Here is a 23,809-nt window from a genome sequence, read left to right on the forward strand (position 1 = left end):
GTTATGAATTTGCGCTATACAAATAAAATTGAATTGAATGGAACTGAATTGAATATACATCTAATTAAAGTAGTTGCTTAACTCAATATTGTAGTTCAACTACATTCATATTTGTATTGTGATTCAAGTAGTTAAAACAGCAACAAGGAACTTTCATTTTGTGTTGATTCTGGCGCCCCATGTGGACAAACGCGTGCCAGGCATTAAGCAGAACTGTGAAGAAACATTCACCCATTCACACATATTCATACTGTGAAGGCAGAGGCTCATCACAAACAGAAACTAACATTCATTCGCACTGATGCACAGCATCAGGAGCAATTTGAGGTTTAACAGCTTGCGTAGGGACACTTCGACATGCAACATTAAATAACAAAAACAAACTGATTTGTGATCACATTAGTGAATGACATGCTCTACCTCCTAAGCCAAAGCAGCTCCAGATAATGAGATGAAACACTTATAAGAAGACTATGAAAAGACAGACACATAATGAGACTACTTATAATTCCATTTTATTTCCTCCTTGGTTTGAGACGTTGGGAGATATTGTCACTGAGTAATGAGGATGGTATTATTATTACTATGCCAGCATTGGAGCATGCAGGCAGACCTGCTCAAAGTCGCTCTGTTCCTTTAGGAGGAGCTAAAACACTACAAGCTGACTTTGTGGTGACCTTGTATGTATGTTAAAAAACATTTGCAGTGACCATATAGCTAAAATTCATAATCAGATGAAAGAATCTGATGAGTAACAAAATATAGTGTAACACGTGATCTTACAATTTTTTACCCTTTCTCATAATTATGAGACCTTTTCTTGTAAGTGATCTGAATCTCATAATCATAGAGTAAGTCATAATTAAGACACACAGAAGTCATAATTACAATGAGGTCTCCATTTTGTTTTCCTTTGGTAAATGCAATGTGCTTCCATGATTTCAGTTCAAATTAGAACACAGTCAGAAAGATGGTGAGAAGCATTTGGCATTGGAAGCACAGTAACAGTAATGATATTGCAGGGGCTTGGAAGTCCACAGGTGACGGTTTCTAACCTGAACACATGTTGATGGTGGCAACAGTTAAAAACCGGGTTTAGCTGGGTATCCTAGACTTTTCAACAGGTTGGACTGTACCACTTGGTGAGTCACAGTGTGGTTTGTGGCACAGTAGATGTAACCAACACAGTGTATTGCAAAAAGTAATGATAGTGATTTAAAAAAAAAAAAAAAGATTACAAATGTTCAGAATGACTATGGTGTGCACAGGAGAAATACCAGTAAGCATACACATTCTCCACAGAGTAAATGGTGCAAGGGCCTCAACTTTGGTCTTTTTAGCGTACTGCCTTATGCCTGTAACTTCTGTTTTTTCTTTATCTTTTTTCAGCACTATATCTAATACTACACATTTAACTATTGAAAATGTCAGTCTTTGGCTATTTTATTTATTATCTATGGAAATGGAAGATTTGCATTTTTCGTAAAAGGACTGAAAGTAACAGGAATTAGTTTTTAGCATTTTGTAGCAAATACATGAAATGTAGGCACATGGCATCAAGGCTTTGTTTGACGAGTGGGACCGGGCTAAAATCCTATTTTTTACAGTGTTCTAGGTAGTTTTTAATGAAGGTTTTACGTAATGTTTATCCAAATTGCAATTAGAACAAGTGCAATATATTTAGCAAAAACAGACATTATAGTGTGTGATGTGTGATATTGGATAGTGCTTAGGCTGTGTTGTAGTTACAATTTAGAGTTTATTTTTGAAGTAATTGGCTATTTGAATGGTAGGCACAGTTAGACGAGCTATTACACAGGCACTTAATATCCAGATACAATCGTGACTGCATTGATGTTGATGCAGAATAAAATGGTAAAATATTGTGAGTAGTTATGAAATTTGCTGATGTGACAACTTAACTTTAAGTTCGATACCGTCTGTGGGTATTCAGGTTATCTCAGCCTCTACCTGCTGGATAAGTTCGGTACAACATTCACCACACGGCGCCATATTAGATAGACATTATACTGCTGCGGACCAAGTCAAGGAAGGGGAACTCAGGCCGCAGTAGTTTATTGATAAAACACTGGAGGTAACTGCTATATGGTTGGCAATAAGTAATTGAGTCAAACATCTCGGCCATTGTGGTCCGAGGCGTGTTGTTTTCGTCGTTGTTTAGCTAACTTGCCGGCCAGACATGACTTCCTTGACTCTGCGGAGTTCGGGCCTCGTGCAGAGGCGGACTGAAGCCTCGCGCAACGCCGCTGACAAAGACCGTCCGTCCGGCCAGGAGGACCACGAGCCCCGGCGGGGAGACGAGCCGGACGATGACGATACTGGGGACTCCAAAGAAACGCGTCTCACCCTGATGGAAGAAGTGCTGTTGTTAGGACTGAAGGACCGAGAGGTAATGGCAGACCAATTCTGCTCTCTTACGCTGTGAAATTAAAAGTGTCTTTAACGTCAGACGATGTTGGATATTATCCAAGCTAACGTTAGCTTCATCTTCCTAACCGACATAGCTTTAGTTGACGTTAGCATCCTTGTTTGCTATAACGCTAACTATTAGCTGTAGCTGACAACAATCATGGGCCTCAGCGCTGCACGCCGAGCTGATAATGTCTGTTAGCGGAACACGATTATGTCGAGATATTTTCTATTCAGTCAACAGTGGTGGTCAGTAAATTGGATATTGTCTTGTGGAGTTTTTCTTTGGACGTTTGTGCTTATCTGGACACTACCGCTAGTAAGTTAACAGGATACAAACATAACAATTTCTATCAGATAGCAATGGGTTAATGATCTGTAGGTAGAGCTAAATGGACGTTTTCAGGAATAATGGAAGTGGAACTATTAATTTACTGCTACTGTCTGTAATGTGACCTTATCACTGATTAAACAGTACACTACTGAGAGAGAGGTACAGTGCCACCCCTTGTACTGTTTTTAATATATATATTTTGTAACATTCCCGTATTAAAATATCTTAAAACACTAGACCTATGTTGAATATTTTGTTAAATTGTGTACTGGGGCTGCATGATATGGTAAATGGACCTGTACTTGTATAGCGCCTTTCTAGTCTTCCGACCACTCAAAGTGCTTTTACACTATGTGCCACATTCACCCTTTCACACAGTGATGGCAAAGTCCATCGAACAGAAACTATCATTCACACACATTCACACGGCATCGGGAGCATTTTGGGGTATCTTGCTCAAGGATACTTCAACATGTGGCACCAGGAGCCGGGAATCGAACCCACAACCTTCCGATTAAGGAACGACCTGCTCTGCCTCTGAGCCACAAAAATGATATTGATGATGATATTGCGATATAATTAACAATTATGTGGGAATATCTTTTGCATCACAAATGTAACTTAAAAATATATATAAAGTCATGATGATTTGACATTTGTTGGGGTCTGTACCAAAACAAACATGCTTTCTGACATCTGGAGAACAAGATTTGTAGGCCAGGGCATCTCTGCAGCACTACAGTACTCAATTATAACGCTGTTTGTCACACATTTTGCCATTATCAAACAAACTGCAGCTTCCGGATTTGCATATTGCACATGGCCATATTGCAGTTTTGATAACATTTTGATTAATTGTGTAGCCCTATTATATACTTAATTATCCCAAATGTTTCCAACAATGTTCAAACTCAGAGAAATCTGTCATTTTATTCAGATAACGGTGTGTTTCATTGGCGGCCTGTCAATGGCGTCGTAACCCCTTTGTACATGCGTCAGCGTTGTGGTTGTCTGCCAGAAGCTGTCATACGTTGACTTTTTATCCAGTTTAAGCCACAATTTTATACACTGTTTAGATCTTGGTGCTTTTTAACTCTAGATTTGAACTTGTCTAGTGTTATCAGAGAAACAACCTGAGATAACGTTAGCTCCAGCTCGGCTCACAGCCCCTCCGCGAGCAACACACACATTTTTTAAGGTGGAACTGCTTTCTTGAGTGTTAAACAAACATTAAAGCAAACCTGTGACAATGTGGGAAATGGAATCGGGGGTGGAGCTGTCACAACTGAAATTTTTGTGCAAATAACTGTTTAACAATTTTATTATCCTTTTCTGTTCATTTTATGCCTCACAGCGGTACTGTTGTTTGGCCTAAAACATCTGTTCTTAATTTCAGTGTCCATTGAATTTGTGGAGTGTCAGTTAATATTAAAATAGTTTCTGAAACAGTGTTTCACCAGTTGCTCTGCTGCACATTTATTTTATTTTATTTTTCAGGTTTTTCGAAAACTAGTGTAGACCGAGCAAATGCAACAAAAATTGGTTCAAGACAGGTAATAAATGTAGAAGGAGGCAAAGTATCTTTATGCACACTTTTTTGGACAGTCCACCTACCATTTATGCTAGTTTTGTATTTTGTCATGAGTTTTGGTTTTTATTTTTTAAAACCACATTGTTTTTAACTTTTGTTTTTAATTCAGTTTTGTGCCAGTTAGTTTGCAAAGTGGTTTTGTGGGTTTAGTTTGTATTAGTTTCAATGTTTTTCTTTATTAGAATATTTATTATTTATTTGTCATTTGTGGGGTATTTGTCATTGGCAAGATTTAAGAAGTTTAGAATGGGTATTAAAATACACTGACTCAGTCATATAGACATCCTGGTCTCAAAAAACACACTAAACATTAGTTTAGTTTATTTTGTAAGTAACACAATATAAAATAAATTAAAGCTGCAAGCAGCGTTGGGCGGGACCTCGCACTCCACGCAACTCGGGGCGTGCTGCAGCCGCGTCGCGTGCCGTCATAACACGTGCGGACCACAACATGAAAATCTGCAGTTAATCAGCTCAAAATCGCCACACAGCGCTTACTTCCTGTTGCCAGTAGGTGGCGCTATCACTATGTCTGAATATTGTCATGTACACGTGTTCAGTGCAGGACTGTTACCAAGCATTTGAAGTGTGGAGCCGATTGGACAATGTACACTCAAGTTATAGAGAATTTGTGTTTTGTAGCGGTCCATCAAAATTTCCCGCCCCCTCACCACAGTCAACACATATCATCAACAATGTGTTTTGCATTTTGCAAGTAAATTTCAGCTGGATCTGATCATCCTGCAAGGAGTACAACATGAAAGTATAAAATGTGATACTTCCTGTTACCAGTATGTGGCGCTATCACTATGTCTGAATATTGTCATGTAGACGTGTTCAGGGTGGGACTGTACACTGAAGATATGATCTGATCTGAAGATCTGTTTGATGGCCAGTCGGTGGAATTCGACACGTCGTCACGGGCACACGGTTAAACATACAGTCACAAATAGCACAACTTTTGATAACCAATGTGTGTAGATTGAAGTAAACGAATTTGAAATCAATTTGATAAAATCTCTAGGAGGAGTTAGTTAAAACAGAAGCCCTTGAATGCAGGAAATAGCATCACAGTTTGACATTCGATTCAACATGGCCAACTTTGAGGGCACGCCACGGACACGCCCTTCAACGTACATGCACAAATAGCACAACTTTTAATCAGATCCGTTTTTTGACTGTACTCACAAATTTTGAAGCTTATCTGATAAATTCCCTAGGAGTCGTTCAAATACAACGCGAAAAGTTTACCGAAAGTGAAACTTTAAATCAAAATGTCCGACTTCCTGTGTAGTTTCGGGTATGGGTCCAAGAGGCTATTTGTACGTCCTGGCACATTACACGTGCCTACCGAGTTTCGTACATATCGGTGAAACGTGGCACCGGGGCTGCTGTTTTTTTATCCTGTAGGGGGCGCTACAAACAGGATTTTTGGTATGTGAGCTTCAGGCACCACTCTACACGTGCCCTGTGAATTTCATATTCCGCACAGTGATTTGTCATGCCAAAAGAGCGCCACCTAGTGACGTATTTTTTGTCCTTTTTAGGTGAGCCTCAGGGAGCCATGGGGAATCATCGTACCAAGTTTCATCTTAATCACACATACCTTTGTAGAGATATAAACTTCTTCATTTTAAAGAGCGCCACCTTGTGGCAATGGCCTGAAATTATGCACGGTGCCTAAGGAAGACATGTGGAACTATGGACCCAAGTTTGGTGTCAATCGGACATACCAATGTGGAGAAATGGTCCACTTCCTTTTTTGACGAAAAATGTACAGGAAGTGTTAATTTTATAACGTGCTTGTTTTTTAAAATTTCAAAAATGTTTGAATTACTTTTTTTGCCGGGGCGGTCCCCAGGTGCTAGGTGAAAAATTTCGTATGAATCGGACAAAGCGTGTAGGAGGACCACAAAAAAGTAGTTTAAGGACATTTCGCGCTCTAACGAAAAAAAAATTATAGGCAGAAGTGGGCGGGGCCTATATGGGGAGATTCAGCTTCACCGAACGCGTGGATACAAGGTTTCTGAATGTGCGACAAACTATGCAGAAGTTATTAGCCTAAACGCACTTTTTATGATAATAGCGCCACCTAATGGCCGACCTGAAAGTGACGCATAGAATATAAAATTTTTCACCAGGCCTGACCACTTTGCCAAATAAAATTGAGTTTTCGTATATGTTCAGGGGGGCAAAAACGCAGTCGAAGTGGCCTAAAAATAATAATAGGTAAGAAATCGAGCAAAAACAACAATTGTTTTTGCTCTATTTCTTACCTATTATTATTTTCGGTCGCTGGCTCGGTCCCTAATAAATGTATTAATATGTTTTTATGTTTTTTTTTTTCTTTGTCTGTAGATGTTTAACACATTATCATTATATAGAGTATATATGTCAATTCATGAACATACCCTAACAAAGATGTTTTTGTGCCTAAACCTAACCAGACTTGAACCACAGTGGTGTAATACAAAAATACTGTTTTTGATTCTCAACTGTTAACTCAACTATTAAGCTGTTGAAATGTTACAAATTCTTTATAAACTGTATTTATAATCTATAGGTGGACTATCCAAATAAAATGTTACCAAACCTAATAAGTCTGATTTTATATTGCACAACAATGTTAAATTCAATTTTATTTGTATAGCGCCAATTCATAACAGAAGTTATCTCAGGACACTTTTCAAATAGAGCAGGTCTAGACCGAACTCTTTAAAACATTAATTACAGAGACCCAACAGTACCACCATGAGCAAGACCTTGGCGACAAGGGCAAGGAAAAACTGCCTGTTAAAAGGCAGAAACCTAGGACAGATCCTTCGGCTCTAGGTGGGTGGTCGTCTGTCTCGACCAGTTGGGGTGAGAGAGAGAGAGAGCGAGAGACAGACAGACAGGTGCACAGCAACAACAGTATTGACAATGGCAATCTAGCAGGACCATGGCAGGAGGCTCCACCAGGATCGCTAAGAACCTGCGAGACGAGAAAGCACAAGAACTCCGGGGAAGAAGTGAAGTTCGTAACATGCGTTAATGGAACATGAATGAGTGCAGAAAGAGAGAGGAAGGGAGGAGCTCAGTGCACCATGGGAAATCCCCTGATAGTCTAGGCCTATAGCAGCATAACTAAGGGATGGTTCAGGACTCACCTGATCCAGCCCTAACTATAAGCTTTATCAAAGAGGAATGTCTTAAGCCTACTCTTGAATGTGGTGAGGGTGTCTGCCTCCCGAACCACAACTGGAAGCTGGTTCCACAGGAGAGGAGCTTGGTAACTGAAGGCTCTGGCTCCTGTTCTACTTTTAGAGACTATAGGAACCACAAGTAGCCCAGCATTCAGAGAACGTAGTGTTCTAGTGGGGTAATAGGGTACTATGAGCTCTTTAAGATATGAAGGGGCCTGACCATGAAGAGCTTTATAGGTGAGGAGGAGGATTTTAAATTCTATTCTACATTTAACAGGGAGCCAATGCAGAGAACCTAGTACAGGAGAGATGTGATCTCTTTTTCTAGTTCTTGTCAGTACTCGTGCTGCAGAGTTCTGAATTAATTGGAGTGTTTTAATGGACTTATTGGGGCAACCTGATAATAAAGAGTTGCAGTAATCCAGCCTTGAAGTAACAAATGCATGGATTAGTTTTTCTGCACCTGTCTGTGATAGTATGTGTCTAATTTTTCTAATATTGCGTAAATTAAAAAAGGCAGTCCTAGAGGTCTGCTTTATGTGGGAGTTAAATGACAAATCCTGATCAAAGATAACTCCAAGATTCCTGACAGTGGTGCTAGAGGCCAAGTTAATGCCATCTAGAGTAACTATATCTTTAGACAGTGAGTCTCTAAGGTTTTTGGGGCCAAGAATTTCGTTTTTTTCTGAGTTTAACATCAGAAAATTGCAGGTCATCCAGGATTTTATGTCCTTAAGACATGTTTGTAATTTAGATAATTGATTAATTTCATCGGGCTTGATTGATAGATGTTACTGCGTATCATCTGCATAACAGTGAAAGTTAATGGAGTGATTCCTAATAATGTTGCCTAAAGGGAGCATATATAAAGTAAATAGTATTGGTCCAAGTACAGATCAATATGGTCTCCTATGAGCTGAAACAAAAGAACCTGTCCAATAGCAGCAAGGTCTCCTAGATAGCCAAGCCCTTTGTTTCCATGTTTTTTTCCCTCACATTGGAACTTTGTGTACAAGTTAATAATTTTATGGATGGAAACACACCTGTAGGATCCAAAACTTGGTCACATGACCCTTCTTGTAGACTTAAGCAAAAGGGTGTATTAATCCACTTTCCCTCATACAAAATAAACTTCAGACAACACGGTGGGAAAAGTGTGCAGTTACACTCTTCCCTGCAAGTGTTGTAATTAATCCTTCTGTATTCAGTTTGGACTGACACATTTCAAGCTTACAGCCAACACTGATTCTGTAGTCCTGAGTAGTGTCCACCTAAGTATACCTAACTGGCATTTCTGCATTTCACACTAACAAGTATCCACCGCTTCACCTCCAAACTGACTCAGTAAGGTGATGACCCACTGTTTGATCTCTATCAGTAAAAGCTGAAGTTTGCTTACCTTTTTTATTTAAAGTTTTATTTCATTTTGAAACTGACTAACAGCTTGCACCACAATCCCAGCTCTGCTGGAAGTTTGAAGTTGTGCGATACTGTGTTAAGCTTGTGTTTATTTTATTACGTTATTGAGAGGTACAGTCTAGGTTACTTAATCACTTTAGGGTGACTCAACAGTGTGGTATGCGGTAATATGGCCATTGTTGTTGTTTTTGCTAATTACTTGGGATAATGTTTCATCTCAGTTCCTGTTTGTACTGCTCACCTACACTCTCCCTCCTCCTGCCTCCTGGGTCTGTGACCTGTTAACTAGCAGCTTCCACTCGTTAAACTAAAACCCTGGCGTCGCCATCATATTTTTGCGTCAACGCTTCGCCACAGCTCGCCCCACACACGTGGGAGACCAAACATTGCATAATGGAGGAACGAAACAGCAACCTCCTCACAGAATTCCCAACAAAGCCCTGCAAAAAGCCCCAATAAAAGAAAGTCCTAAAAAAAAAAAAAAGCAGCTCGCCCTAAATCATTAAAGGTATGGGAATATTTCAAATTTAGTCCCAAACGCAAAGGTGTTGTTATTTGCGCTCTTTGCCAAATGGAGTTGGCATACCACACCAGCACAACAGCAATGTGGGAGCATCTGAAACGGAGGCACCCCATTGTCACTCGTGAAGGAGACAATGACAATTAAGTACTAACGTTGGCTAAATTAATTTCATGTTTGTGTAGTGTGTTGTGTAGCTTGAGCTCTGCGCACTTCGGTGGTGCTAGCTAACTATCTTAGCTCTCCATGCAGTTTGTTCGTGCTAGATTAGTAGCTAACGTTAACATTAGCTAGCTACTGGCGCCTAGACAGCTGTGTTTAGCTAACGTTAGTTATCATCTAATGTTGGCTTGAATGGTAGCTAGCTTACGGCTGCAGAACACCGCTATCTATAGTAGCTAACGTTGGCTAACGTGAACTTTAGCTACTAACCTAGCACGACCCAACTGCACAGAGAGCTAAGATGCGTTGGTTAGCCTAGCACCACCAAACTGCATAGCTGCTAGATCTAGCTAACTGTAGCAAGCAGATTGCAGTTGCTTTTAACGTTATCTAACAGAAAAATAATCGTTAGATTAATCGTCCAATTAGTCCGTAGATTAGTCGACTGATAAAATAATCGCCCGATTAATCGTTTAATAAATAATCGTTTACCCCCAGCCCTACTCTCTACCCCCCTTTTCATGTCTATTTTCGGCTGTCCCTATCCAATAAAGTCAATAAAAAGACCCAAAAATAACCACATACTGACATAACTAAACAAAGAAACAACAAACAACATTTAACACTAAAACAAACATAAAACATGGCAGATCTTACAGCTGGGTCACAGACAGATTTATGTGCAATACATAATAAAACAAAAAGTAAAATAGATAACATAAATTTAAATGAAATCAATTAAATTTGAACGAAAACATGCACATTTGCAGTTTCCTCACTTATTTCTAAAAAAAAGAGCGATCTTGGTATGTTATTTACTCATTCGTGCTGGCTGTCGGCTGAGTCGCACGTTTGACGCTCATGTAGTTTCCTTGTCACGTGACACGAGCCAGCTCAATACGCCGCCAGGTAGTGGGGTGACTCAGCACATAGTAATTGAAGTAAGCTATCCAAAACAGTTGAAAGTGATGCATGCACCCCCAGTTCCTATTTGTTAGTTGATATCGATATTTGTTTAAGGAAAACTATGCCAAATGAGTAGCGTGTGAGTATTGATACACCCATCTAGAGGTGGGCGATATATATCGTTTGCGATAATTTCGTCATTGTTGTTTTGACGATGTGCAAATTTCCATTATCGAGTATTTAAATTACTTCGACAAAAACAATGAAACGCCCGCGGAAACTTCTCACATCCATTAATACACGGTGCAGCAGCGCTCTCTACAGCATGGCAGGATTCAGTCACATAACTAGTGGGCCTACGTGATCACATGACGTGATCACGTGACCTCTCGCTAGCATCCTCCTTGCAACAGTTTAGTAGCGTGTTGCGATGGTAGAGAGAAAATGCAAGCACCTCCAGTCCCTGAAGCTACCGGTACTTCAGATGATTTAGTGCCGAGACGTGGGTCCTATGGGCTTCAGCGTTCAGAGCGCTAAGCGCCTTCAGCGGTAAAAAGATGTCAGCGGAGACTGCTGGGCGCTCGGAAAATAAGTTTTTGAGCTCTCTCAGCGCTGTAAACGCGTTTGGTGGACACAAGTCCAGCTCAGACAATTCTAATCACATTTTAAAGGATATCGACTGATTATCGTTATCGCCAAAATCCCAAAAAATATTGAGATATTATTTTTTGCCCATATCGCCCACCCCTACGCCCATCCCTACTCTAGGGAGACATTGACAGTTGTCTTCCACCTCACTTGGTGTCAGTTAGTTTGGAGCTGAGTAAATGTTCAGTAAGTTCCAGGCTGCAAGTTGAGAAGTTGTGAAAACAGCTGTTCTGACTTTCTTACTTAGTGTTATTGTTTGTTAAACCATCCGATTATTAGAACCAAATTATATATAGTATATTTGAATTTTATTTTCCTACTTAATCAGTGTTATTTCTTACAATATAGCAAACATCAACTGCATCATGTCTGCATATGTCCCTTGAACGGATTAAGAAGTGCCAACACCAGTGATTGTCCGACCAATGAGAATTTGGTCAGACCAACCAGTCTATCAACTGACCAGAAGGTGTCAACCCTTCAAATATTAACTGTCATACTACCTAATGTCATATTTGACCTATTAGCAGTTTGTCAGTATCACTGATGAGGCAGCGTCTGTTTTGTTGTTCAGCTTTTTAAGCCGTTTACTTCTAACTTGTATCATGTGCATGAGTTCATGTCCATTTTATATTCAATCACACACTGCACATTAGGGGTGTAACGGTACACACAAGTCACGGTTCGGTACGTACCTTGGTATGGGGGTCATGGTTCGGTACAGGTTCGGTACAACGGGAAAATAAAAATAAAAAAATCACATATAAAACACTGCAAAATAAAAAACCATCTCCTGTTGAATTGAATTAAATTAAAAGCAGCGGGGATAAGTTGTTGCACCAAAGACGTTTTTTTCCTTGCACCAGTGACGGATATGTCGGGGTGATGCCGTCTTATGTGGGTTAGCATGTTTTGAGGTGTTGCTAGCACCTCCGTGAAACATCGCCGGCAGAAAGTCTTTGTCCGGTCCACCACTCGCGTGCCATCACCATTATATTGTACTGGGAAGCCAAAGTGCTCCCAAACAGCTGATTTAAATGAAACCGGCGGCTCCTCCAACTCCACACTTTCCATCACTTTTCTTCTTCGTCCTTTTTTGTAACTACTACTTCTTCTTCTGTAATGACTGTTTCTGGCAGCTTTAAGGCTCATTACTGCCACCTGGATTAAAGTGAGGACTCGACTTTTTTTAAAACTCACTCAGATGTATACGTTGTACGACTGTATGCACCGTACCATGACGCCCGTGCCGTGACGGTTCAGGACGAATACAAATACTGTTACACCCCTACTACACATACAAAGGTGATGTTGTCAGATGTAATTTTTGGACTAATGAGGGCAGATTTGCTTAAATTATTTGTGACTGAAAGTTAGTGATTTACTCGCTGGCCGGTGACCCTACTTGTTGGCATACACTGGACTGTTGTGATTGCTTGCTAACTTTCTGACCAAACCAGGGTTCTGATATGCGTTTCCATGATGCAGGGCTACACCTCGTTCTGGAATGACTGCATTTCATCGGGTTTGCGAGGGTGCATGCTGATCGAACTGGCTCTGCGAGGACGCCTTCAGCTGGAGGCCTGTGGCATGAGGAGGAAAGGTCTGCTGGCCAGAAAGGTAAGGACACATGTTGCTGCTTGTGTATGAAATCAGTTGTTGAGAAAGTTTATTTTATTTTCATATGTCTCATACGACCAACTCCCTCTAAACACATCTACACCTCTAAACTCTTAACTTCTCTTTGTTCCTTCATCATTACAGGCTACATAAAAGTGACAATATAGGATGAAATTTGCTTTGGGGCAGAGTAGCTTTCCATTTACAGATCATTCAAATAGAAAATCTGTTGTCCATTAATTTTCTGCTCGAGAAATAAGGCCCCCACATTCTCTGGTTGGAGCTTGTGCACTATAGAAATTTCTAATATTCTCTGGTTTATGTAATGTAGAAAACGTAATTGACAAATGAATCGATAATAAGTTAATTTTAGTTGTATTCTTAGCGGAGTGAGTGAACTGCAAAGCACACAGGGTGCCCACAGGACACTTTAGAGACAAGTTTTCCAGTCATGGAAACACCTGGAAGTTCATTAAAATTACCAAATATCCTGGAAAGAATCTATGTTGTCCTGGAAAATGTTAAATTTTAGCCCCTGACCCAGTTCACCTACATAAACCTAGGTGCTGTCGGTAGGATAAACTGTATGACCCTTCACAGCGGGTTTACCAGATGCAAAGTTGAACTAACATCTGCAAATCTTTTTGGCATCAAGTCTGTTTTTTCCGGAGCTGCGGGTAAAATTCTCTTATCTACATGCATGCAGCCCAATAATGATCCAATTTCTTGTTGCTGCGGTTGATAAGTACATGCACAGTGATGTTAATTGTACGTGCAATGAACACTAACTTTCTATAAATTAAAAGGTTTAAAAAAAGTAAACTAAATCAAGTCTATAAATTCTACTTGATTTGAACTTGATTTACTTATGGGCTGGGCCAAATGAATGTAGTCAATTTGCCCAGAACAGGAGCTTATATGGCCGTCTGTAACCAAGTCCTGTCCTGTATTGTATGAAAAACTCCTGGAAAACGATTTGTGGAAAAGAGTGGGAACCCTGAATATACAAATGAGCTGTTAGCAGTAGAGGTGGGCGATATATATTGTTTGAGATAATATCGTCATTGTTGTTTTGACGATGTGCAAATTTCCATTATCGAGTATTTAAATTACTTCGCCAAAAATATTGAAACGCACACAGAAACTCCTCACATCCACTTAATACACGGTGCAGCAACGCTCTCTACAGCATGGCAGGATTCAGTCACACGACTAGTGGGCCTACGTGATCACATGACGTGATCACATGACCTCTCGCTAGCATCCTCCTTGCAACAGTTTAGCAGCGCGTTGTGATGGTAGAGAGAAAATGCAAGCCTCTCCAGTCCCTAGTGCCGAGACGTGGGTCTACCTCTCTAGCATGGAAATGGTTTAGTTTTGAAAATAACTTTTTTAGCGCAGTGCTCAGAGCGCTTCAAGTTGAAATCTGTTCAACTTTTAACACTGCTGGGTGCTCGGACAATGAGTTTTTGAGTGCTCTCAGCACTAAAAACGTGTTTGGTGGACACAAGCCCTAACTCAGACAATTCCAATCACATTTTGAAGGATATTGACTGATTATCGTTATCGCCAAAATCCCAAAAAATAACGAGATATAATTTTTTGCCCATATCACCCACCCCTAGTTAGCAATTTGGGTGTGTGATGTGATCGTCTCTGTGAGCAGAGTGTCGGTGTATTAAATGTTGTTGTAAGGCACACATTGTAATTGGCTGCCATCATTGTGATTGAAATTTGCAGGTGATTTGTAAGTCAGATGCTCCGACAGGTGACGTGCTCCTGGATGAAGCCCTAAAACACATCAAAGACACACAACCACCAGAGACCGTGCAGAGCTGGATTGAACTTCTCAGTGGTGAGTTGGCTGCTTCACAGGCCCATAGACCCACACTGGGGGGGGGGATATTTGTAAAGAGAGCTGTAAGCCAAATTGATCCATGGTGCCACCCTTTGTTTATAGCCAACTTAATTTTGAGCTGAAGCATATGGTTTGAAAATACAATTATAGCATAGATAGGAATTACCACAGAAGCTGTTTTGAGTCTAGTTTAGAGTCTTCGAATTTCATAATTCATACAAATGGTGCTATTATCATACCACGGTAGGTGTCTAACCCATAAGTCATATTTTCATCACCATTGTTATATGCCTGAAATGCGAAAATCATTTTATGTAGGAATGCTTGCAGGAACCCAGTATTAAATGGGGCTCAGGGCTAAAGACCAGAGTATTTATTATCACACCTGCAACCTCTGTCTGTCTGTCAGTGAACAGCAGATGAGCGAGTCTGCGGTTGAGATGGTGAAGTCAAGTTAACCTAAAAAATGACCCAAGTTAACGACAACTACGCTCATTACTAAAAGTAAGTGGGATAAAACCTCTGCAAGTGAAAAGGCAATACTTTATTAACAAACTGTTCAAAAAGCACAAGCATGTAGAAAAGCAATATCTGCTCTGTGTGCAGTCTCCCATCCACCACTGCTGTGTTTTCCACCAGCACAGCATGATGGCTCGACTAAAAGCTAATAGTTGCAAGCTAAAATAAAGGCTCACTTCAGATTTGTTTTTCCACATATCTTAAAAATTGGAAACGAGAAAGGAGAAAAAAATGTGCTCCAGGCTCCTCCCTCTACAAGCATGGTGTTTGAATAGAAGTTGTGAATGAGACATACAGAGGTGGGGTGTGAGAGACAATTCCAGAATCCCAGACTCCAAAAAGCTGAGTCAAGAATTTATTTTGTAGATTAGTGACTGTGTTGCAGCACTATCTTTTCAGAGCAGCTCTAATAGGTTTATTGTGACATGTTAGGGGGGTGATGTCATATGAAAAAGTAACACCAATGCATGCGCTCTATAAGGGACATGTCTACCACTGTGTATGCATTGTCTGACATTCTCACTGTGTTCTTTCTGTTTTCCTTGTCAGAGCACCTTGTCACTTTTTTGTGACTGCATTAACTGTCTTTTGTTTTACCGGTTCGTCTTTAGGAGAGACGTGGAACCCCCTCAAGCTTCACTATCAACTACGGAACGTGCGTGAACGGCTGGCGAAAAACTTGGTGGAAAAAGGTGTCCTCACTACTGAGAAGCAGAACTTCCTGCTTTTTGATATGACCACACATCCTCTGACCAACAACAACATCAAGCAGCGCCTCATCAAGAAGGTCCAGGAGGCCGTACTGGACAAGTGGGTAAATGACCCCCATCGAATGGAAAAGCGGCTGCTTGCACTCATCTTCTTAGCCCATTCCTCTGACGTCCTGGAAAATGCATTCGCCCCGCTGCTAGACGACCAATATGACCTGGCCATGAAGAGAGTGCGGCAACTGCTGGAACTAGAGCCTGAGGGGGAGAGCATGAAGGCCAACACCAACGAGCTGCTATGGGCTGTGGTGGCCGCTTTCACCAAATGAGGCTCCCTCAAAGAGGACAGAAAGCAGTTGTGGCATTCAAGTGGCATTGTTTGTTGAGGTAGTGACCCCAACATGGTGACTTGACTAAATTTAGCCCTGCCTGGACCTTTGGAATGGGCTGCCCTCTTTTCTCCCTCCCTACTCCTCCCTCCCTAATTTTCTTTTCCTTCCAGATAAGTGTCCTCGTTGATCCTTCATGGTCCCGTTTCCCCCCATGTGTCATTTATGTGTTAACTTTTGCTAAAAATAATAATCTCATGGAGCTTTGTGATGATATGGGTGAGGCTGGATTCATATCCTTTCTTTTCTATTGGGCATATCTTTGAAACCGTTTCTTAGGGGTACAGTATGTATGGCACCAGTTACTCAAGGTTACCATCCGGACACACCTGATAATGATAATATAAAAAGAACAGGTCAGTGATACTGTACAGGAATGAAAGATTAGCTTATGCCTTTTTAAATGGATATCTTCTAACACAGGCTTATGGATATGATGCATTTGGTGTCACAGCATTCTTTAAATTTCATATCAAGTACTGGAAGACAAGTAATGTGGTCAGGGTCTACTACCTAGTACTGTAAACATTAAGAGCTTATTTCCCATGTTGATCCACCTCATTTATCCGTTATATACACCTGCTTGTCCAGTGAAGGGACACAGGGCTGTCCCAGCTCACGCTGGTCGGGGGGGTGTACACCCTGGACATGTCACCAGTATTTAACTTTGCTAACACATTGAGACAGACAACCTGTCTTGCAAGGCAATTTAGAGTTTCCAGTTCACCTGACCTGTATTCTTTGGACTGTGGGAGAAAACCCTGACAGGTTCCGGCTGCCAGCTGGATTCAATCTGAGGATTTTCTCGCTGTGAATCGACAGTGCTACCCACTGTGACGCCTGACAGTCTATCCCATCTGGCCTAAAGTTGTGTGGAAGATCATTAATTTGTCAACAGAACAATAAGCATGGAAGTTAAATACAGTCCTAAGAAGATAGAGAGCTGACCTGTATGACATCCCTTATCAGTTACTTTGACCTTAGCCCCTTTAAATATTTTGGGAAAGACTTCAAATGAAAAGCCAGAACCTGATGAACATCATTAGACAGACTTGCTTAGGCTGATGCTAGAATAATACAAATTCCAAAGTTCTGCTAACAGGTGCAGAATGGATGGGGCTGAAACCCAAGGTATGATGATGGAAGGAAAAATAAATATATTGCACATTATCTGAAATAAATAAGCAAAAACAGCTTATACTGTTTTGAATGTCCTCGGGCCAGTAATTCTTTATTTTTGTGGACTCACACTGGGGTTATCTCATCTGCCTAATATAAACCAGGTAACAGGATTCCACTCTGTAATATCTGAATGGTAACCATTGAAAGTATCTTAGTCTGGAGCCCAATGTAACCATGTTCCATGTTTGCTTGTATCTCCTCAATAACACAAATGGCTCTACAGATGTGTAATGGATGGAATTTGGAGTGGTCAGAAATGACGCTGGCTGGGGTGAAGCAACTCTTTGCAATGAGTGGCTGTTGAGGATCAAACTAAGATATTTTAGTAGCTGGCACAAACTCAGAAATGCAGACCCAGTCAATGTCAGCTACCTTTTTGTTAGCAAAAATAGTTTTCACTTATTGGTGAATTTAAAATGTAATGAAAAATGAGGTAATCCTCAGGGCTTAATGCAGGATGAATGCATTTATGATAATGATCTCAGCTTTTGAGTTTTTGTATGCCACCTTGGCTCTATTTGGAAAAAACAAAACCCCTTCAAGACATTTAGTGAAATATGATTACGTGAAGATGAATGTGAATTCCAAGTCTAATTCAGTACAGGGAGACATCTAGGTTGATTTATAATGGACTGAATTAGACATAAACTGCTAGCATAGCTCCCTCAAACATTAAAAAAGTTCTTAGATGATTGTATTTGATATGACATATTGTCTGTATTTAAATATACAGAAACAGAAAACAAGATGTTTTGTAGAGAAGATGGGAAGTATTTATTAAGCAACACCTGCTAGGGTTGGGCGATATGTAAACATTTTCCAGTCAGCCACCGTTCTAACAATCACCATGTCTGGTGTCTAACCTTCTAAATTAGATAAAAAAATATTCTGGCTCTACACGTTCTTGATGCCTACGGATGGGAATTAATCAGATTTTATTGATACCAGTGCCATTATCTATTCTGCTCATCTGTCCGATTTACCCTCTGTAACAGATGTGATGCCATGCTTTGAAGCGTTTCTTTATCTCAGTCGTGACTCCATCTTGTTGCAAGTTTCCAGCAACACAGACATGGGAATGTGACATCAGTTTGGCAATGTGCAACATACAGGCATCAATAAAAGGAATGGATAATCCTGGAAGTGTATGATTCCGATGGATTGGACAATTTGAAACCAGTTCTCAATTCCCATCCCTACTGATGCCCGACCACCGTCCTCAGTCCTCTTGCGCTTGACACCTTTTGTGACCCTGCCGTGTCTCGTCTTCCTGAGTTAGTCCTGATTGGAGCCGCTCCACTCGTTGGTTGACTCAGTGTGTGTCCTGTGCTGCCGGACGACTGTCTGCCGTTATAATTGCCCAACCCTAAAAACCTGCTGTGTGCAGTGACTCCACATAATCTCAAAGGTCCTGTCCTCATAGTACTAACTACTGTCAGCAAACCCAATACTTGTCAACTGGTGGACCAGCTAGCTAACTACATATAATCTGTAAATTTTACAGCATCAGAAGGTGTATTTCTGTGGAGCTAGGCTAGCAGTTCTCTGCTGCTTCAAGGCTTTATGCTAAGCTAGGCTAATCATATCCCAAACCTGTCACTGTATTGGATGCACATATGTGAAATAGATATTGATCTTCTTGTGAGCGAGGGCTTGATGGCAAACAAGTGCATTTCCTGAACTGTCAGCGACGCTTTAATGTGCAGACAGTCTTACTTTGCAGTTTCTTGTGAGTGCTCTCTAAATAAATCTGTTGTATGTAGTTATCTTTATCTAACATGCTCACCAAAGTCTAATCAGAGGAATCAGAAGATGGGCTCACATTCCAGATGCTGATGTGTATATACTTGTGTATTTGTATCAGGCACAATTGCCCTGTCAGCTTTCCAAAATCTATCATTGTTCAGCTGCACTGTCTTTCATAATAGTGGACATTGGGCTCTGAAACATTCAACAAAGCCTTTACACCATGAACCAAACTTTCCCCTAATTTCATTTTCACATTTGTTTAACTGTTCTCTGTTTTAACACAACTACTGAACCTCCAACAACATGTCGCCAGTATATTACTGTGCTGACACAGACAACCATTCACACCTGCAGGCAGTTTAGTGTGCAGTTCATCTGGGCTGCATGTCTTTGGACTGTGGGAGAAAACCTTTGCGGGCACTTCGAGAGACTGCCTGCTGGATTCAAACTAAGGATTTTCTTGCCGTGAAGCAGCAGCGCTGACCACTGAGCCACCGTGCCACCCGATGTTTATTCCTACTGGCCTAAAGTTGTGTTAAACTTGTTCTCTGTTTTAATACAACTTTTGCTACTCAGCCTCATGGATCTTGAGAGACATTGCTTTGTTACAGATGTTCCCTGAAACTGTATGTAGCAAAGGGCTGGGAGAGATGGTAGGGGAGGAGAGGGGAGGAGAGGAGGTGACCAATAGTTTTCTTCACCTCAAATAGGAGTGAATATGAGAGATTATATATGTTATCTAAATAAAGGGACCTCTAGTCTGTGTACTTTCTTTGACCCAAGAAAATAAACCAAGAGCTTGTAAGTGCCTAAACATACAACTGATTTTAATGTTTGAGTTTTACACCTGTGAACACAACTCCTTTGTCCCGTGTCAGGTTTAGCTCATGCCGAGTTATTGACGTTGAGGTCAGAGACTGCAGTTGACAGTATGTTCGTGTGTGCATGAAGTGGGTTACCAGTTGGACACATTTAATTGGGAAATGCATATTGACTAGGCCAGTCGTTCCCAACCTCTTTCCATTCCATCATTGAGTAACTGACTTAGTAACATGCTTTATGGATATTTTATATCACAAGTAGACAGTAGAGAACAACTGATAAACTGTATGATGAACCCAAACACACAATAACTGCAGGAAGTTTGTGTAAAATTAGTGATTTGGAGGAATTTTGAGCAGATTATTTCGTGAATATTTATATCATGAGTTTTCCTGATATTTTTAGGATCGTTTATACAATTCACTGTTGTTTTTTAACAATCACACACACAAGTTGCAGTAGGTAACTAAAGTAGTACATTTCACTGTACTACAATTGCACCAATTGTTTCCTCATCCCTAGGGTTTTCTAGAAATGCAGACAACTTGTTAGATGTTGACAGTTTTCATAGCAGGATTGCAGAAGGGTGCACTAAAAATACAGCTACTATACAAAGTGGTGAAACATTTGTATAGGAACAGTGACAGATTTGATATATATAGATCTGGATATAGATCCATAACCTTGTATACCATTGGATCTTTTGGATACTGGTGCAGTGGTAGCTGAACATTCTGTGACCATTTTGGAAAATAACTATATTTCTATTTTAAATCTCTGGATTCCTAATAGGTGAAGCTACCAAATTTACATACCATGAATGTTTAGTTTTAAAACTTGATTCCTTGAATAAATAGCTGGTAGTATTCAAAAGTTACTTTTTAATATCTTTTTTTTTTTTTAATTTTGAGGCATTTTGTGTGGAAAAATGGTTAAAAACCCATGTTTTTCAGCATGTATGACATGATTTCCAACATAAAAATCTAAAAGTAAAACAAAGCTAAATTTTAAAAAATCTAAAAATCTTGATAACATTGCTGGCTGTTTAGTTATTGATTACAACAGAGCAAAACAAAAAGTTCTGACTTCATTTGTTGGGCCTATAGATTGTTTCTATTCACTTCATTTAGTGAAATTAATCACCAACTGCCATCAACAGTTATCAGTGGCTGTCCAAGTTCAGGAACTTAATATAAAATAAATATTATTTAGACTGTTTTTCTGCTATCGATCTTCATCAGTTAACTTCAATAATTTCTACATCGAAGCCATCAACCTGTCTGTTGGACCCGATCCCAACTAGGCTGCTTAAAGAAGTTGTACCCTTAATTGGCACTTCTTTACTGGATATGATTAATCTTTCTTTATTATCAGGATATGTACCACAGTCCTTTAAAGTAGCTGTAATTAAACCCCTTCTTAAAAAGCCCACTCTTGACCCAGGGGTTTTAGCCAACTATAGACCGATCTCTAACCTCCCCTTCCTCTCTAAGATTCTGGAGAAAGTAGTCGCCAAAGAGTTGTGTGACTTTTTACATAACAATAATTTATTTGTGGATTTTCAGTCAGGATTTAGAGTTCATCACAGCACAGAGACAGCTCTGGTCAAAGTTAATAATGACCTTTTGATTGCTTCAGACAATGGTCTTGTCTCTGTACTTGTATTATTAGATCTTAGTGCTGCATTTGACACCATTGACCATGATATTCTTTTACAGAGACCTGAGCATCAAATTGGCATTAAAGGAACCACACTAAGCTGGTTTAAGTCATATTTATCAGATCGTTCGCAGTTTGTACATGTTAACGACTAATCTTCAATAAATACTACAGTTAGTCATGGAGTTCCATAAGGTTCTGTACTTGGACCAATACTATTTACTTTATATATGCTCTCTTTAGGCAAAATTATTAGGAATCACTCCATTAACTTTCACTGTTATGCAGATGATACACAGTTATATCTATCAATCAAGCCCGATGAAATTAATCAATTATCTAAATTACAAACATTTCTTAAGGACATAAAATCGTGGAGGAGCTGCAATTTTCTGATGTTAAACTCAGAAAAAAACGAAATTCTTGTTCTTGGCCCCAAAAATCTTAGAGACTCACTGTCTAAAGATATAGTTACTCTAGATGGCATTACCTTGGCCTCTAGCACCACTGTCAAGAATCTTGGAGTTATCTTTGATCAGGATTTGTCATTTAATTCCCAAATAAAGCAGACCTCTAGGACTGCCTTCTTTCATTTACGTAATATTACAAAAATTAGACACATCCTATCACAGACAGATGCAGAAAAACTAATCCATGCATTTGTTACTTCTAGGCTGGATTACTGCAACTCTTTATTGTCAGGTTGCCCCAATAAGTCCATTAAAACGCTCCAATTAGTTCAAAACACTGCAGCACGAGTACTGACAGGAACTAGGAAAAGAGATCACATCTCTCCTGTACTAGCTTCCCTGTAAAATTTTGAATAGAATTTAAAATCCTCCTCCTCACCTATAAAGCTCTTCATGGTCAGGCCCCTTCATGTCTTAAAGAGCTCATAGTACCCTATTACCCCTCTAGAACACTACGTTCTCTGAATGCTGGGCTACTTGTGGTTCCTATAGTCTCTAAAAGTAGAACAGGAGCCAGAGCCTTCAGTTACCAAGCTCCTCTCCTGTGGAATCAGCTTCCAGTTGTGGTTTGGGAGGCAGACACCCTCACCACAATCAAGAGTAGGCTTAAGACATTCCTCTTTGATAAAGCTTATAGTTAGGGCTGGATCAGGTGAATCCTGAACCATCCCTTAATTATGCTGCTATAGGCCTAGACTATCGGGGGATTTCCCATGGTGCACTGAGCTCCTTCTTCCTCTCTCTCTCTTTCTGCACTCATTCATGTCCCATTAATGCATGTTACTAACTTCACTTCTTCCCCGGAGTTCTTGTGCTTTCTCGTCTCGCAGGTTCTTATCGATCCTGGTGGAGCCTCCTGTCATGGTCCTGCTAGATTGCCATTACCAGTACTGTTGTTGCTGTGCACCTGTCTGTCTGTCTGTCTGTCTGTCTGTCTCTGTCTGTCTCTCTCTCTCTCTCTCTCTCTCTCACCCCAACTGGTCGAGACAGACGACCACCCACCTAGAGCCGAAGGATCTGTCCTAGGTTTCTGCCTCTTAACAGGCAGTTTTTCCTTGCCCTTGTCGCCAAGTGCTTGCTCATGGTGGTACTGTTGGGTCTCTGTAAATAATGTTATAAAGAGTTCGGTCTAGACCTGCTCTATTTGAAAAGTGTCCTGAGATAACTTCTGTTATGAATTGGCGCTATACAAATAAAATTGAATTGAATTGAATTGATCAAAAAATAAAAAGTCATAATGCACAAAAGTCTGGTATCTGGGTCTATATTAAACCAAAGGTTTATACAGATGGAATAAAAGGATACCCCCCATCCCCTGCCTATTCCCGGATGGTACCTGGCCTTACATTTCTGTACTGTATTGGTTAGACTGCTATATTTGAACAGCTATGTGAATTATTGGCCCTTTATTTTGAAATTTTTTTTCCTTAAAATGTATCATAACAAGAGAATGACCCTGTCATAGAGACTGTTTCTGTAAGGGACAGTTTACTGGAAAGACATGTACCTGTTGGAATCTTTACATGTTGTCTTTAAACCATTTTTCAATGCTGTGAGCAGCACAAACTGAATTCCATTTACCTCCATTGCATTGCTTTAGTGGCAGAGAGTGTGCATGACATGTCTAAATCTGGAAAAA

At 40.3% G+C, this 23,809-nt stretch overlaps 1 protein-coding gene across 1 annotated transcript; it reads left to right on the top strand.

Annotated features, from left to right (window-relative positions):
* Positions 1 to 1,989: 1,989 nt before the first annotated feature.
* Positions 1,990 to 17,502, top strand: golph3a (golgi phosphoprotein 3a). Its single transcript, XM_051422379.1, has 4 exons — positions 1,990 to 2,410; positions 12,684 to 12,815; positions 14,556 to 14,670; positions 15,804 to 17,502. Exons 1-4 carry the CDS (start codon positions 2,201 to 2,203, stop codon positions 16,226 to 16,228), a joined length of 882 nt encoding a protein of 293 aa, XP_051278339.1. The 5' UTR covers positions 1,990 to 2,200; the 3' UTR covers positions 16,229 to 17,502.
* The last annotated feature ends 6,307 nt before the right edge of the window (positions 17,503 to 23,809 follow it).

The sequence above is a fragment of the Dicentrarchus labrax genome, unplaced genomic scaffold (genome assembly GCF_905237075.1).
Source record: "Dicentrarchus labrax unplaced genomic scaffold, dlabrax2021, whole genome shotgun sequence".
NCBI lineage: Eukaryota > Metazoa > Chordata > Actinopteri > Moronidae > Dicentrarchus > Dicentrarchus labrax.